Source organism: Nicotiana tabacum, chromosome 1 (assembly GCF_000715075.1).
Source record: "Nicotiana tabacum cultivar K326 chromosome 1, ASM71507v2, whole genome shotgun sequence".
Lineage (NCBI taxonomy): Eukaryota > Viridiplantae > Streptophyta > Magnoliopsida > Solanales > Solanaceae > Nicotiana > Nicotiana tabacum.
The window spans coordinates 215281572-215299132 of record NC_134080.1 but is presented as its reverse complement, the minus strand read 5'-3'; the positions used below and the strand labels follow the sequence as shown (position 1 = coordinate 215299132).

Below are 17561 nucleotides of genomic sequence, written 5' to 3'. Positions count from 1 at the left end.
AACAATTGTTGTTTCACTTTATCGTAAATTTTCTTCAATTTCTGTCCATATATTTGGTATCCGTGCTTATAGAAATTACTCTTGGATTACTCATACAAATTTGTAATTTTTCTCCATTTGCATCTTTCTTATTGAAGCCCACGCTTTATTTTCGCTTTACGCTTAAAGCCCCAACAGATCTTAGGGTTTTTTTGCATTTTTCTCCTTTGATAACAAAGCCATCAAAGCATGGCGATGTGTATAGTTTTGGTATTCTCTTACTAGAAATGTTCACGGAAAAAGGGCCTACAGATAGCATGTTCGGCGGTGAATTAAACCTTCATGATTTAGTCAAGAATGCCATACCTGATGGTGAGGGAGCACTTGAAATAGTAGAACCCGTTCTTAGTTTTGGAAAAGGAAATGATCATAAGCAAAGATCAGAGCTCTCATTCCAGGCTTCATGAGAAGGCACAAAACTGTGAGGGGTTTAGTCTCCTTATTTGGAGTTGGAGTTGTTGTTCAATGTATGATACAAGTGAAAGAAAAAATATAAAGGAGGTTGTCAAAGAGTTGTGCTCTATTAGAGATTCTCTTCTTCGTTATTTTATCGTTTATGTTATATAGGTTCCCAATAAAGCATTCTTATAAATAATATGAATAGAGATCTTTTTGCTTATGTAAATCATATCTGTTTTCATCAACAAAAGCTATGGAGTTCACGTGAACCCTTATAATACATGCTAGCTCCGCCTCTATTAATGCTGCATTTGCCATGCCTGTTATATAGCAAATGCAGCAATAGGAGTTGTTGTATGGAAGTAATATGAAGATAAAAATTAAAATAGTTGTAAGGAAAATGACTTCCGGCTATTAGCGATCAGACAAGTCATTTTCCTCCTTTTGATGGAAAATACCATAAAAATGGCGTCCGTCATTACCAAATACCATAAAATGATTTACTCATGGAAACATTTTCCAGGAAGTCATTTTTCCTCGTACGAAACGCGCCCCCATCAAATTCTATTAACCAATAACCGGTACAAAACTAATAACATGAGAGAAAGGAGTTTACCGATGGAAAATTGAACTCCTATACCATTTGCAGGTACAAACAGAAGGTGTTGACCACAAATTTCAAATGTCTTATAGCCACACTAATACTATAACATGTTTAAGACTACAAGTTTCAAAAGTTTTCTTCTTTTTTTTCCCTTAAACTCCGTGTCGACTCAAACCTGAAACCATATCACATAAATTGTAACCGAGGGAGTATTCGTTTTCTGTTGAAATATATGGACAACTGTATAATAAATACTACTATAGTTTGGGACTATACTTCTAAACTAATCGTAAACCTCAAATTTGAACTAAAATAACATAAATATATTGAAACCATGGATGAACAAAGAAATGAAAAATGTAGTACTAATAATTCTTTGCCAATATACAAGCTTAAGCTACTGCAAAACAAATAAGGCCATGTCAATTGAAGAGTACAAATCAACAAGAAGACTATTTTCTCTTTCAACCGAAGAACTTAAGATCATATCCATTTCTAGAAGTGGCAAGAACATAATAAGCAACAATATGGCCAATAGAGCCCCAAGCAAGAACATCAACTCTGTTCTTAGAGAACTGATGTTTAATTGGATATATTAGGGATATTGGAATTCCAATGTATAAAAGATGATACTTAAAATTTAATAGCCTTTGCAAATTATCGTCCTAAACTCTAAGAACGTTTTCAGAAAATCAAAACAGCTAGCAATTTTCCTAAAACCAATTATTCAATTCATTTATCTTTTGATAGGTTTTTGCTAAGTTAAACACTAACAAAATGACAAATGTCTTCAGTAGCTTCGGTTTTTTTAAAAACTTACAGTCAGTTTTGTGACACTTTATGTTCTCAATACACCTAAATATGCATTTTCTTTTTTTCTTTAAAAACAACCAGATGAAGAGGATAAGTACAAAAATTCATAAATCACATATATACTTAGGTTTCAGAAGAATCAATGCATTCTCCCAACAACTATGCTCTACTAAAATTATCGACACAACTAATTACAAACTCAAAATCATAAAATCTGAACAATAATGCGAACTCGACACTACTATTTGCACCATAAAAACAGTAAATACTATACAAAAAAAAAACGGCGCACAATTCAGAATTTGAGAGGAACAAAAGGAGCAAACTTTCCATGAAATTGAGCAAAAGCTATACAAGCAAACATCGAGTCCGGGAATCCTAAAATATTCAATGCCTCAATATATTATATATATCTTCCTTATAATTCGAATATCAACAGATTATTTAAATAGATATCTAAAATCAAACAAAAAAATCGGAGTGAAGGGCGAATAGGTAGATACCTTTGAAATTGAAGGTCCGTTCGTCGGAAGGGGGCGGAGATGGTTTCTCATAGCCGACGGAGGCGGAAATGAAGATTATTAACACTTTATTCTAAAAGCTTATAGTACCTCGTATAAATTTTATGAGATGTATGAGTCAGCAGAAAATGACAAAAACGGTCCCTTATGTTTGGGTATAGGTTCAAAGTAGTCCCCTTAAGTATGCTCTGAGTACTTTTAGCCCAATCATATTTGCCAGAATTTAACACTTTTGGTCTCAAAGGCAAATATTTAAGGAACTTTATCTCTTAGATTTGATTAGACCTATAAAAAGAAGGAATTTTGCGGGAACTCACATCTAACGGTAATATTTTTGTAGTTTCTGTTATTTTGGTATATTTTTAGAGTGTGATGTAATTTTTTAAAGTTGTTATTTCTTCTATTTTTAGTAAATTTTTGTGTCTAATGCCATTTTTTCATTGCATATTTTAGAATTTGATGGAGCTTTCCTACTGTTTAATGTTAAATTTTGTCTTTCATAGTTGATAAGAAATATCTATAATATTTTCGAATTTTTTCGACAAGCACTCTCTGATATTTTAAATAGGGGCAAATCATCGAAACAATAAAATAAATACGCTAAATTCGACTTTGTGTAAGGTTATCTAATTTTTATTTTTATTGTCGAATCTATTATAAGTAATTCTTAAAATTATATGATACTTTGTGCGGATCAAACCAAATAACAAGAAAAAGAAAAGAAGAATGATTATCTCTCTCAAATTGAAAAGTAAATCACACAAGAAAGATCATTATCAAATAAAGCAACATTTATATATGAGAGTATGCAACTTAAGTTACTGCATTACAAACAAAGACATGTCAATGGAAGAGTACAAATCAACAAGAAGACTCTTTTGTCTTTCAACCAAAGAACTTAGGATCATATCCATTACTAGATGTGGCAAGAATATAATAAGCAACAATATGACCAATTGAGCCCCAAGCAAGAACATCAACAATGTTGAAACCAACAGGATCATTAGATTTTAGCAAACTAACATATTCTTTGGCTCTAGAATCACCAGCTTCAAAATGGCTCACTCCATTTTGCTCAGGCAGCCCTTGTTTGGCCACATTCTCTCTCTGAAAATTGAAGAAAACAAATCTTCCCAAGAAAAGTGATAGTCCTGTGCTCAGGCTGATAACAAGTGATGTGTTGAGCTCAGATTTCACACCAAGATTGCATCTTTTCTTCATTGGTTTGTAGGAAGTGACCTTATTGTTGAGGAAAAGACAAGTGTCAGTTGGTTTGTTGAGGGGTCTAAGACCTTGGAATGTTGGTGCAGAGAACAAAGCAGAAGCCATGATTACAGCAAAGTGTTCTTTGGAGAAGAGGAATTGATCTTTAATTGGATATATCAGTGGATATTGGAAATTGGAAAAGTTAAAGATGAGGTTATACTCTAGGAAAGGCTTTGGGAGAAAAGAGATAGATTTTGTGAGGGTGGGAATGAGGCAAAGAAAGATTTTGTGAGGGTGGGAATGAGGCAAAGAAAGATTTTGGATGGTGAGTTGGCTTTGTTTCATTGGTTCTTCTTGGATTACATATTCTTGCCCCAAACATAATCTCTTCACTTTCCATTAACATTTACACAGTAAGATTTTTTAAACAATTGGGTTGTAAGTTAATCATAGATAAATTTCTATGACAAACATCACTAGATAATTTGATAAAAATAGTAACTAACCTGTTACTATAGGTTAAAGTACATTGATCGTGTCAAAGAATATTTACGTTATTACTGTATATAACTTAAATTCATGGACACTTGAAACATGGTCTAATGCAACATTACTTGATCAATAGACAATGTTAAATTTTACGTGGAGATTATTTTCTTCACTACTGCCAACGAAACATCAGCTAAACTTCGAGCGTTGCTTCACCCTAAGCAGGAATAAAAAGAATTTCTTAAAAAAAATGGGGAGGGGGGGGGGGGAGGAGTTATTGTGAAGCCTGGAATTAATGGTGGAAGCAGCAAATCGCTTATACCGAGCATCCCACTAACAGCTTTGCTTCGTAGCTTTAACTCTTTCTACTGGCACAACGTTACTGGATGCTTCAGATCAATAGAACAAGGTCTACTTTGTTGGAGTAACACTGCCGGGTAGCTCTACAACAACCTGATGGTCAACATCAGCAAAACTCAGAACTTATGAGCCACCAAATCATTGTTTATATTTATCATTGAATTCAACATCGACTTGACAAAATGGAAAGTAGGTGTATCCTCTATCTATGAACAACTAAAACGACCTAATTAACGTTCATCGTTGCTTTATGTTGAAAATACAAGAAAAAGGAAAAAGGCTCACTTCTCAAAATTATGTCGGTACAACTTCAACAGCATCAGGTGACATCTGCAAAACATACAGTCCAAAGACGATAACCAGCAATACCAACTGTATCAAAAAATAGGAACTATACTTGCAGACTCCCTTCTGCAGCGCTCGTGTTTTATTAGTGCTGGCCACATCATCACAGTAATTTGCTAAACTTTCAGCCTGTGACTTGAGCATTGCAGTCTTCGTTTCTGAATCACCAAGCTTCTTCACCATCTGTGCTTGTTCTGTAGCTAATATCTTCTGTTCTTCCAAGAGGGTAACTTGATCAATTGCTGCAGCTCTCAACGTTTGGATTGTTCTCGATATTACCAGATACTCGATTTCAGCTTCAAAGTTCTGCATAAAGAGGCCTTCAAGATCTCTCTCAATGTCCTCAGAACTCTCGTGCAAATCATTTCCTGTTTTCTTTTCTTTCTTCTTTGAGTTACTACTTAAGATGGCTTCCAGTTCAGTAACTCTGGCTTCCTTTAACTTAAGCAAATATGCTTCCTCATTAAGCTTGTTTTGCAACAGTATGACATTCTGCTTTAAGCTAACCACTTCAGACTCCAATGAGTTAAATGAATGTTGCACACCATTCCTGGATTCTGACTGCTGAAATGTGCTCAGTCCAGGATTGTCATCTGAATCGAAATCTGAAGGTATGCCAATATCTTTGAATTTCTGAATTTCTGCAGAGAAAGGCACGCAAACTAATTAATATCAGATAATGATATTTCAAGGAGTAACTGATTTAGTCCTTGCACTACAGGTAAAAGGGTAAGTATATTGGTAAGCAAAACGCACGAATATGATCCACAAGATACATGTAAAAGAATTGGCTGCAAATCACAGTTAAGAGGGAATAAACAGCTAGAAACGAAAACTAAAAGTGGTTTAAGAGCTCAAAAAGGGTACAAGATCATCATCCCAATCCGCACGCCTTCCTTGGACCAAAAGCAGGTAAAGCTTAAGGACATATTGGCCATTAGAAAGGAAGGGAATTGGTCCTTTAGCTTTACTCGGTAGTGATTCATAGAATAAGCGGCCAACAAGTCTTTCGCCAAGATAAAAGCCCTTTCGGTCCATAAGAAAGTCAGAACGGTATTTATTCGAATCAATTTACCATCTGTTGTTTCAAAAACTTTAGGTCAGATTTAAGTTTAATCTTTTTACTTTAAGGAGCATAGAATATTCTGATCATGTTGCAGAAGAGATCTGGTTTAGATATAGATTCAATTTCTTAATCCTTCCTCTTTACAGAATTAATTTAGTATTATGAGAATTCTGAGAGAAATTTTTCATTTTGCCCTTGATTTTATTTATCCATCTTCTTGATTGTTCTGCAGATTTGCTATTGATACAACCCAAAAACCCAACCCTCCAGATATTCTTTCTATTCTGGAGTTCTTACTTTTTACTCCCTCCGTTTCAAATTGCAAATAGTTTTTAGATATTTTGGATTGTTAATAATTGTGCTTTATGAAACTTTTTTATGTAGTTTATAAATATGAAAAGTTTATTTCAAAAAGCTTAAAAAATCTATGTCCAAATTCACACTGAAAGTTAGTCAATTTCTCTCTCATACTCCGAAAAGGTTCAAACAAATTGAAAAAGAAGGAGATTTGCCAATCACCAGAGTAACATTTGCGGGGATGGAAAACTAACAGAAGAGAATACTCCAACTCTCCGAGGCATTTAAGACCCCTTTATTATAATCAGGACATTTTCTTACCTAAATCTGTCTTTAACTTCGGCTGGAAAAAAATGTAGTTTTAAGTCCTATGTCAGCCACTACACCTTCAAACTCCTTATCTTCCACACCAACATTATAGGCTATTCATACTATCAAATCTCCAAATTATCTACTCCCCAACCTTTTTTTATGATCAAAAGAAAAACACAACGTTATAACTACTGTGAGTGCAAATCCCATTCATTCTAGCGCTAAAACTACTCCATTTCTTGAGAAAGCCAACAGCGTCCTAATAGTAAATAGTAGTAACACATATATCCACCTTCAATGTGCAATGTCAGAATTTACCATAATGAATAGATATCAACTCCTTAAAGAGTTTAACCAAATCTTACTGTACTAGCTACAAACAATGTTAAATGATTACCTAATGAAGAACTTAAAGGCATATAAAATTTCTTCAATAAACTTTTTTTATTTTGGTGACATGATCTTGAAGCAATATATGCATCATAGCCGATACCAAATGTAGAATAAAACTATTTAAAAATTCTTGAAGAAGAGTGGATCTTGCCACAGAGATCCTACTACTAGGTACATAGCCATTAAGATTATCAATACTGCACGATTGAATTTCATGACACTACTGTCGCATCTTCCAGCAATAATGCCAGTCCTAAATTCTAGAACAATGGCCAAATTTGTCAAAAACTGAAGCTCAAACTTTGGGGGAAGAAGGGACGCGTACCCGCAGTGGGGAGGGGGAGGACATTACACATAACTATGCAATAACTGCCACCTTTCTTATCCATTTCTGAATTTGGAATAAACTTCTGACTAAAAAGAAATTTGCTTCACACTTTATATTGAAGAAGCAAAGCAGAAAATAGAAATCACAATCACCCAAAAAAAATCATACGAGAAGTATATATTCGAATTGTTCAATGAAAACCGAAGATCTACCTCTTTCAAGTTTGTCCTGAGCAGCTTGAAGGGTGAAGATAGACTCCAGCAGAGGATCATGATCTGCGGACAGCCCCTGGTTCTCACTCCTCTCTTCTTTAACATCCCAGGGTGATTCAGCAGCTAGATCTTCTTGAGTTTCAGAATTCTTACCATTTCTTCCATCTAGATAAATCTGAAATTCCTCATTGACTGGCCGTTCTCTGGCAACAGCTTCATCATTGAATTGTCCATTATTCACTGACATTCCATCTTTAATACCATTAATTGTTACATGATTATTACTCTGCATACAGAGAAAATTGGAGCTCTGTGAGTCAGACTCCATGCTGGAAAGAGAGTTTTCCTTCTCGATTTTGACCCTTTCTCCTCTAGGCTTTTTACTAGTTTCAGCCCGACCCTTTCCTTGATGAGACTTTTGAGTTAAAGAACTCACACTCTTCCCACTCAGACTCATCTGGCCATTCTTATCAGGCACATAACCATAGACCACAGGTGATTTGTACCTTGCTTTTGGAGCACTGGCTGCAGTCGAAGACCTACTACTCTGATCCTCACTGTTCTCTGAGTCCGTGGCACCAAAAATTAGAGGCCGATCAGCCAGCCCAGCATCACCAATTACACCAAAGGCATCAACTAGAACACCAGGGCTCCTCAATAGTGCATTTGTTGAAGAAACGGATCCCTCACTATTTTGGATTGCTCCAGCAGACAAATGCACAGGTTTTATGGAATTTGCAGCGGCGTTCGACAAACCACGCTTCAACAACTTACCACTGTCTGTGTTACTATCCCCATCCTTGTGCGATTCCCTCCTGATCCTTCTCCATTTCTTCAAGCCAAACCCTTTAGTTATCGGTGAGGATTTCACATGGGGAGGTGAATCCACTCCCTTACCTTTAACTTCATTCGAAATAGGGGTATTAATCTCAACAATACCAGACCCATTGTTTTCAACCTTGTTTCGATCAGGATCATCCAAATCTTGAAGTGTGGTCATTGCTTCATCATCTTCCACAAAGTCAAGCACTGATCTTTTGACCTTCCAAGTCCCAAAAAAAAAAAGTCTAGGGCTTTAGCCTTTTGAACAACATGAAGAAGAATCAGATCAAAATCGAGAACAAACAACCATCATTCCAGCTTATGGGGACCGAATATATCAAAATTCTCTTCAATGAATGGATTTAAGTTATATACACTGACAGTGTAAAGATCAGTGGACATTAACCTATGTTAGCAGGTTAGTTATCATTTGTACCAGATTATCAATTAATGCATATCAACGGATTTACCTGTAATTACGCAGTAAGTGACCTGATAGTGAAACAATTATTTACACCATTAGTATATACAACTTAAACTCTAAATGAATTACATGACTTGGGTAAATTCCAGCTAAAAATCAACATAGTCGCGAAATCAAATTTGTTACAGTAATGATAACTAGTTGGATTTAGCTAAAGGAATCATTAATATCTATTATGCTCAATTTAGAACAAAAAATTAACTCGTTATTGGCAAATCCAATGTAAACAGATTTGATTGCAGTAATTAGATAAAATTAGCGTACCTATTTCTCCATGATCGTGGATTTGCAGAGAATGGAGATGAAATTTAGAAGAATAAGGAAACCCTAGAATTGATGTGGATTTAGAAATTTATAGCCACAAAATCCTCAGAACTACACTATTTGGGGGACAAGGTCCACTTGGGGAGTGGGGTAGAACGGGTCGGGTTGGGAGTAGTTAATAATTTTTTTCTTTTCAATGATTTAATTATATGAACAAGGAAGGAGTCAGACTAGTTACAACATATTTTTTTTTTAATTAGCAAAAAAACATTTTATTTTTATTTTTATTTTTTTAACTAGTGACATAACATATGAGTTGTGATTTTATTTAATAACCGATAAATCCTCGAGGACAAATGACATGCATGAATATGAACTCGCCCCTCTATTTTTTTCTATTTAAATTTTGTCAGCGACAAATTATAGAATTCGTTGCGTGCGTCTGATCAACACATTACAAGTTATGCTCATACCACAAAATATTCAATATTGTTTCATAAATGCTCCATTCGTTCTAATTTATATGATGCTATTTGATTGGACATGGAGTTTTAAGAAAGAAATAAAGACTTTTGAATCTTGTGGTCTAAAATAAGCCGCAAAAAGTACGAATATAATTCATCTAATTAAGGATAAGATGATAAGTTTAAATCTAAATTATTATAGAAAGATGTCATTCTTTTGAAATTGACAAAAAAAAAGTGTTTGACGAGACGAAGAAAGTAGTAGGTGTTTTGTACAACTATCAATAAATGGTACTTCTTATAACATACCTCTTTTCAATATTGTAGATGACTAAAGGCGGAGCCAACATTTTTATAATAAATTCAAAAAAATTAAACTTTTGGCCTGAAATAATTTGTACACTGCCTTTATTATTAAAATTAGATTCAAAAGTTTATATATTATTTGCTTTATTTGAGCATACGATTTTTCAACAAAGGAGATTCAATTGAATTTCTTCTCTGATTATGGCTCCTCAGCTAGGAAACAAAATTAAACGTTATTTTAACTTATTATTTTATTAATAATACAAAAGGAGATATTAAAAAATAATTAAAAAGCTAATTTTAGAGAAATATCATATCAAGGTTTAAATTTAAATTCATGGAAGTCTACAAGTTCTGTTAACAATCTAATTGAAATGAAATGAGCATATTACCAAAAAAAAAATGAGCATTATATGAATTGAAACGAATTGGGTATTCTGTTGATAACTTTTTCCACCTTATAATATTTAAACCAAATCAACGTGTTAAAGTCGTGTATAATTAGTAGGCGTTTGGATATAAAAAAATATAATTTTTGAAAGAAAAAAAGTATTTGGAATTAAGTTGAAAAATGGTATTTGGAATTTAAAATCATGTTTGTACGTGCATTTCACTTGAAAAAATATTTCAGTTTTGTGAGCGGGAATACAAAAAATTCTGAAATTTTTAAAAAAGTGATCAAAACCACTTTTTGATTTTTGAAAAATATGTTTCAAAAAAATTTCAAAAACTTGCAAAATTTTATGGACTTTTCTGGGGAAAAAAATCTACCGACAAACGGGTCCTTACATTCTCGTAACATGAATCGAATTATATAAAATTTATATTTGAGAATTGAAAAATAAATGGGTGAGTGGAAGAAGAAAGGATGGGTGGAACGTGGGAGAGCCAGAAATTTAATAAGGAGATAAGAGACCAAAGTGGGACAAAGCAGTGTGCTGATGATCTGGAAATCCGCATGACGCTAGTGTTGACGAGGAAAAAATATGGAAAATGACAATGCCAATGCCAAATAATCAAAGTGGGGGTAGGGGGTCAAATCTTGGAGTGATCAATTATTGATGGAATCTTTTTTATTTTAAATAATTGTCCGAGTTAGCTTGTGTGCATCCGACTAAGTCCATGAGGTATATGCTATTTCACCAGCAAAGATAGCGAGTAACTTTGAGCGTCAAAGCTTGGATAAATGAGAAAAAATCAGCTAGTATTTTTACCTTTGTTGAAGTTTGAACTTGAGATCAGATGATTCAATTTTTCTTCTTCCTTTCAATTTTCGGGGGCATTTTCGCAAATGGCCTTTTTTAAGGCGACTATTTAAATTTTGTTCCATTTAATTGAGCTAACGACAACATGGTATAATGATGATATGAATTGAACTTGAATAAAGATGTTAGTATTCTTATTGCTGACCCCAATTTATTTAGGACTTAAGCGTAGTTTTTGTTGAGCTAACAGCAACAAAATTTAAAGAGTGACCTCAAACCAGGCCATTCAATGCAAATAATCCCAACTTTTGCTCAAAAAATTGCAGAAAGGACACTTTTGGGGTGGTCTTTAGTTTTTGAGCCCCTCTTGCTCTGGCTTGCCCAGAGCTAGAAAGAAGCTGTTCACTCTACTTTTTACGGGGAAAGGAAGCAGAAGGGGTGACTATCATACCGAAATGAAACTAGTAAAGTAAGATGACGAAACTCTTGCTTGTCTTTACTCTTCCTACTTGGTGAAAGTGTTGCATTTGCCACATTTCTCATTTCATTAGCTTTCACCCTTTGTCACCAAGGTATAATCATAAGGTAAAATGTAACTTCGATTCATCCAATACTGTTTTTCACATGTCAGACTTTTGGCCATTTTCTAGAAAGGATTTTGAGAACTTTACATTGGCTTCAGAATGGAATTGGTTACTACAAGTTCCATGTAGAAGATTTTAAGTCACAGGTTCGAGCCCTGCTCCAAGCGAACTAACTCTGATATTTAACTCTGATTGTATGAGCTACTTATTAGGAAATCATTACAACAAGAGAGGAGCTGTTTTGCTTAAAAGTTAAATACATATGTCTTTATTCTTCATATGATTGTTTTTGAGCTACTTGTTGGAACATGAAAAGACCTAAACAATCACAGAGAACTTCAACTCCATAACAAGGCAATCCAATAAGTGGCTGCAACTGGAAAATCAAGAGAAGAAAAGACAGATTAGAGGGGGATTCGAAGATATATGTTATTCAGTGACCAGTCAAATTTCAAAGATTCACCCGTCCAAAGTTGAATGAACAAATCAAGCAAGTAATGCAATTTCCACGATGCAGTAAACATAGACCCTTGGTGTAACTGGTAAAGTTTTGCCATGTGACCAAAAGTTCATGGGTTCGAGCCGTGGAAACAGCCTCTTGCAGAAATGTAGGGTAAGGCTGCGTACAATAGACTCTTGTAGTCCGGCCCTTCCCCAGGCTGCACTTTTAGTTTTTAGTTAACAGGATAAAATGTTTTCAAGAGCATGGGATTGATGTCTGCATAAACGAGTCCATTTTTTTTTCAATCTGCATAAACGAGTCCATGACTAAACCATTCTAGCTTAACCTAATTTCCACGACTAGAGGTTATATTTGTCAAGAAGTATAAAGGAAATCATAAGAGGTCAAAGTAAAGAAAAGAAAGGCGTGGCACAACCAACAGATACAGAGCCAGGATCTGAAAATTATGGGTTCGGGATTCTAACCATTTTAAGTTATTGGTTATAAATTAAAAATCTGTACATATTGAATAGATTTCTTAAGACAAATACAGAGTTTAGACCAAAATTACTGGTTTCAACCGAACTCGCACCTTGGTCTCTAGCACCGCCCCTGGGCACGGGTTATGATGCAATGTATAGCTTTCCAATCCCTTTGATGACATATTGACATGTAGTTTTTTGCAAGCAAATGTATAGACAGCAGAGCAATAAAGGAAGTAGTTGACCACTAAGCTTTCAACAAAGTAGAAGAATTTTCCAATTCAAACAAGAGGTGAAACAGCAAAAGAGTAAAAGAAAACCACATTGTTGCCAACTTCCAACAACACGGAGAGGAAGGGCGAACGGAATTCTTCATATGCTAGAAACAAGCAAGATCTTGCCGAAGGCATACAATGTTACAAAGTTGCACTACTAAAGAGTTAGTATTTGACAACTGACATTAGGCTTAGGCATAAAGAAAAATTTGTGATAATACATCTCAAGAAAACCTGGGTAATAGCACCTTAAAATGGCTTCCCGAATTCTTGTGTCGGCTGCTCCCAGCCTGTCAGAAAACCTACAGCAAATACATTCAGCACACTTAGACACGAAAGAAGACCCCAGATACCTGTTATCTTAATTCTCATCCATCAAAAGAGAGGAGCAGAAAAGCACAGATAATTTTGTACATGCTTTTGGCCATATAGATGAACATTAATCTGCTGACTAAGAAAACTGCAACAGTTTTTTTTTTTTTTTTCTAATTCTGAAAGAACGTAGTCCTCATAAGTAGAGCAAGCCACTTGATCAACAAATGAAACTAATCTAATGGACTATCCTTACCAAAGGAACATGGTTTTATTCATTTTTTATTTTTTTTTTATCCGAAAAATCCCGATGGTCAATGGCGCACGGTTCGAAACTCGGTGGATAATGGGCCCACCCCTCTACCCTTCTCCACTTGAACACCAGGCTTTAATCTAAGGCAGGATTTGAACCCGACATGCACCTAACCCACACATCACGTGTTGCGCTCTTACCATTGGACCAAAGCCCTGGAGGCTCAAAAGAACATGGTTATATAATATGCGTAATCAGGAAAAAAAATGAACAGCGAAAACATCAAGGAATGTACGATATAGGTAAGGATCACGGCAGAACCATGGACAGGTGCACACACACACACAACTCAACACAAAGTTCAGATTCAAAAAGTGTTGCTAAGAGATCTTAAGCATACTTATCGGAATTTCTCCCAAGGACATATATATTGAATCATCGTCACCAAGCATGCCCTGAAGGAAAAAGAAAAATGATTAAGAAAATATACAACAAGGCGTTTTCATAAGCATTATTGCACTTTAAATTGTAAGTGAAGCAGAGAAAGCTAATCGTAAAATGGAAAAACTGTACAAATATCAGTGCGAAAAATTCACTATGAAAACTATGGCATTAGTACCTCTCCATTATGGAGGCCCATATCATTGTGCAGAGAATTCATATCTTCTGGTAGAGAAGAACAGTTTGCTATATCATTCCCAAGTAATTCCGAAATCATAAGTCCATAACCGTCCTGAGCATTGGGTATATTGTTGGTACTATGTGCATTATTAGAAAAATCATCTGTTTCAGTGAATACAACTTCAGACCTGTGTAAAAGGCAACAACCATCTTATGGGATTTTTTTTTTTTTTTTTGAATGATAATAACAAAAGCAATTAAATCAACATGAAGATCAAACGGAACTGCGCAAAAGAAAAGTTAAAAGAAAAGGATAAGTAAATTGGAGGTGTACACTAACCTTCTCTCTTGGTTACTGAAAGCCTTCTCTTCTTGTTCAGAATCATTGTCCAAATCAATCACCTCAACATCTCTCCCATCAAAGCCAGATTTAGCATATTTACTTGTATTAGAGTTACTACCCATGGTCAGATGCATATCAACCGATGCTTCTTGTTTTACACCTTCAGCAATCACAGGGAAGATATGAACAGGATTGGCATCATGATGTTCATTCACATCAGAAGTTTCCATAAGATTGAGATCAAAAGTCTTGAAGGAAGCCGGTAAAAGTTGCTTTTCCGTGAAGTCACTGCCTAGCCTCACATCACCCTCAGGTATCATAGAGATGTCTACCAATCTCTTCTCCTCAGACAGAAACATTACTGGCTCTCCCTGTGATGTCCTTGGTTCCTGTGAAGTCAGCTGTTCTTCCACTGAATTAGAACGGTAGAGAAAGTCATCTGAGAAAGTACTTTTTAATGAAGCCAATTCTCTAGGTCTCTTAGTTCCCTCCTTACAATTGTCATCGTCATCCAACTCTCTTTTCTCACCTCTTCCCGTGGTTATAGAACTGCAACTTTCAATCTCAGTTAGCCCCTCTAATTTCTCTTCCTCCTTCATTAACGTACTTTCACGAAAGGATAAGGAACTTGTCTCATTTAACTGCTTAATGGCATAAGTAAGACATGATTCTTCCTCCATGGATGGCGCTTTCAATTTCTCAGAATTGAGGCTTTTCGCATCCACAGAGATGTCTTGGGAATGCACTTCAGTTTCCTTAGGGAGCCCGCCCTCATGAGCATTCTCATCTACAGTAACAGAATCATGACAAACCTTCAAATCTCTGTTTGCCAACGAAGAACGTGTTCTTGTGGGAACGTTTCCAAACCTGCATAAGCTAAGTAAATCATTAGCAGTCATGCTCGTCTGGTTATGTTCTTCGCTGAACAACTTTACTTCTAGATCCTCGTTGCCAGCTGTTTTCTCCAAACCCTCAGTACTGTTGGAAAGATTAACCGGATCAGCTTCTTTCTCGGACATTTCAATGTCATCAGGTTTCTCGTTTGGTTCAGGTTGAACCTCTGATGGGATATCATTTCCAGTGTTGATGGGACTTGTCTCTTTACCAGAATCTCCCGAGGCAGGTTTTGAATCACCACCCGTTGACTCCTCTGTACTCTCTATATCTGGATTTGTTTTACCTGGAAGAAGGGAACTAGGTAACATCTCATTACTATCTTTAGCCACTTGCTGTTCATCTCTATCACGTGGGAAAGCGACATCTTGACCATTCATATCAGTGTAGGCCCTGGCTCTAACGGACGATCCACTTCTTTGCAATTCTTGGTTGAACTCAGAGATGTAATTTCTAAAGGATTCATTTCTTCTCCTTGCTCTCATATAATTTCTTGAACCCACCGAGTTATGTTCATCAGGATACATTCTCCTATCGCCTACACCACTCTCGAAACGTGAAAGAGCTGATGTCCGACCTTCATCAACATCTTGTCGCTTAAACCCCTGAAAATTCCCAACCGGGCTCTTTAAGTTACCATTTGGCAATTTCCCTGAAAGAGCGTTCGGTGGCAGCAGCCCTTTGGAAACCAGGTACTCGGCTGCTAACCGTCCAGCTTCCATGAAAAGGTCATTTCCATGCGAAGGCTGCTGAAACCCAAACTGCTTCGATTGACCACGCCCAAATCCACCTCGATTATAGTTTCTGTACTCCAAGTTGTGCAATCCACGACCTCTCACTGTTTCCTCGGGTGAAACCCGCGAGGCAGTAGCCACTCCACCCATCCCCATTGAACTAGACTTATACCCAGCTACCGGACTCCGATGCCTGGCATGCATTTTTTCAAAGATTGGATCTTTTTACCTTAAAAATGTAAGTCTTTTCCCAAATTCCTCAAATGATCAAAGGGGTTGAAGAATTTCTCAAGGGTTCAGTTCTTCTTCACCAATTCAACTTGTACTTATAAGGGATTCAGTTCTTCAACCAAACACAAGCTAAACAACAATTGCAGTTTCTATAACCCATTCTCAGAAAGCTAATAAACTCTATTTCCTTATTCTTGTTCCAAATTCATGGATCATTGTGAAAAAAACCCAACTATAACTAAACAGTCAATAAGGTCAAAGATTCAATCTTTACAGATCTGTTAAGTGACAATCTAGAATTTAGCAGCAGCAGTGTTACCTTTTAGGGAAATGAAGCAAATGGGTTTCTCTGAGTTGCAAAACTTCGATCGTTATTGTTTAGGGTTTCAGTTTCAGATCCATTTCATCATCATCAAATTGTACTCCTCCTTGCAATTTCCATAACAAAATTTAGATAGAAAACTGATTAAATCCATTAGGGTTTATGATTTTCTTTGTTTTTTTTTTTTTTTTTTTTTGATCGGGTCAAAGAAATCAACTAGGTGGAGATTAGATCCAGGACAAAATCATACAAAAGTGACAAAGTCTATTGTCAAAAGATTAAAGAAATTGTTTACACTCTGATTAACTGTGTGCTGGAGATTTTAGATTGGACTATTGAAAGCAGAGCCAAAGGAAGAATCCAATTTTATGCCTAAATGTAAAAAAGAGAGGGTCGATATTATAATAGCGTCAAAGAGACGGACCACAAGATGATGATGATATTGTTGTTGTGTCAAAAATATAAATTATACGTATATGATTTCTTTTTCTTTTTTTCACATAGAAGAAATTATTTAGGAATTTTCGTCTTTAATGTATGATTACCGGTAATAGATATTTAATTCACATAATAGTTATGGGATAATTATTATTATTTATGCAAATAATATTGTAATATGAATAATTTTTTATATAACACATGTGATATATGACTTCACGAGGATCTCCCACTTTATAACAAATCGTCCTGGTAATAATTAATAAGTGATGAACCCGAGATCACTTAAGCGAATATAAATAATACATGAGGGATTCCTAAATAAAACATATGTAATCTATGATTTCACTAGGATCTCCTACTTTGTTAATTCGATCCTGGTAATAATGAATAAGCGGTTAATCAGAGATCACTAAGGCGATTATAATAATACATACACGGTTTTAGATAACACATAGGTTATTTATGATTTCAATAGGATCTCCCACTTTATAAAAAAACGATACTAATAATAACTAATGAGCGATCAACTGGAGATCACTTAGACTATCATAAAGTACACGGTGATTTCTAATAACACATAGGCGATTTATGTTTTCATTGGAGCTTCCATTTTATTAAAAAATGATCCTGCTAACAACCAATAAGCAACTAATCGAAAATCACTTAGGAGATCATAAATAATACATATGGATTCATAT

The 17561-nt window shown here is 35.5% G+C and overlaps 3 protein-coding genes across 4 annotated transcripts; all 3 read right to left on the bottom strand.

The window, feature by feature from the left end:
* Positions 1-3149: 3149 nt before the first annotated feature.
* On the bottom strand, positions 3150-3705 carry LOC107794159 (photosystem I reaction center subunit V, chloroplastic-like). Its single transcript, XM_016616624.2, has one exon. The coding sequence runs from the start codon at positions 3703-3705 to the stop codon at positions 3262-3264; it is 444 nt and encodes a 147-aa protein (XP_016472110.1). The 3' UTR covers positions 3150-3261.
* LOC107794157 (WPP domain-interacting protein 1-like) lies at positions 3150-9091 on the bottom strand. 2 transcript variants are annotated; one of them, XM_016616623.2, is made up of 4 exons: positions 8955-9091; positions 7385-8426; positions 4717-5417; positions 3150-4524 (listed from the first exon to the last, which is right to left on the bottom strand). In XM_016616623.2, the coding sequence occupies exons 2-3, from the start codon at positions 8382-8384 to the stop codon at positions 4726-4728; spliced, it is 1692 nt and encodes a 563-aa protein (XP_016472109.1). In that variant the 5' UTR covers positions 8385-8426; positions 8955-9091; the 3' UTR covers positions 3150-4524; positions 4717-4725. The 2 variants fall into 2 exon arrangements, with proteins under 2 accessions (XP_016472109.1, XP_016472108.1); XM_016616622.2 differs by lacking the exon at positions 3150-4524 and having other exon boundaries at positions 4561-5417.
* Positions 9092-11690: 2599 nt separating this feature from the next.
* On the bottom strand, positions 11691-16847 carry LOC107794156 (uncharacterized protein At4g26450). Its single transcript, XM_016616620.2, has 5 exons — positions 14239-16847; positions 13897-14086; positions 13678-13732; positions 12961-13014; positions 11691-11889 (listed from the first exon to the last, which is right to left on the bottom strand). The coding sequence occupies exons 1-4, from the start codon at positions 16071-16073 to the stop codon at positions 12962-12964; spliced, it is 2133 nt and encodes a 710-aa protein (XP_016472106.2). The 5' UTR covers positions 16074-16847; the 3' UTR covers positions 11691-11889; position 12961.
* Between the last annotated feature and the right edge of the window lie 714 nt (positions 16848-17561).

Coding starts and splice junctions, on each gene's coding strand:
- LOC107794156 (XM_016616620.2), bottom strand. CDS start 16,073: ATGCATGCCAGGCATCGGAGTCCGGTAGCTGGGTATAAGTCTAGTTCA. Junction 14,087..14,238: donor TTCAGTAACCAAGAGAGAAG/GTTAGTGTACAC, acceptor CCTTTTACACAG/GTCTGAAGTTGTATTCACTG. Junction 13,733..13,896: donor TGGGCCTCCATAATGGAGAG/GTACTAATGCCA, acceptor TTTTTCCTTCAG/GGCATGCTTGGTGACGATGA.
- LOC107794159 (XM_016616624.2), bottom strand. CDS start 3,705: ATGGCTTCTGCTTTGTTCTCTGCACCAACATTCCAAGGTCTTAGACCC.
- LOC107794157 (XM_016616623.2), bottom strand. CDS start 8,384: ATGACCACACTTCAAGATTTGGATGATCCTGATCGAAACAAGGTTGAA. Junction 5,418..7,384: donor TCAGGACAAACTTGAAAGAG/GTAGATCTTCGG, acceptor CTTTCTCTGCAG/AAATTCAGAAATTCAAAGAT.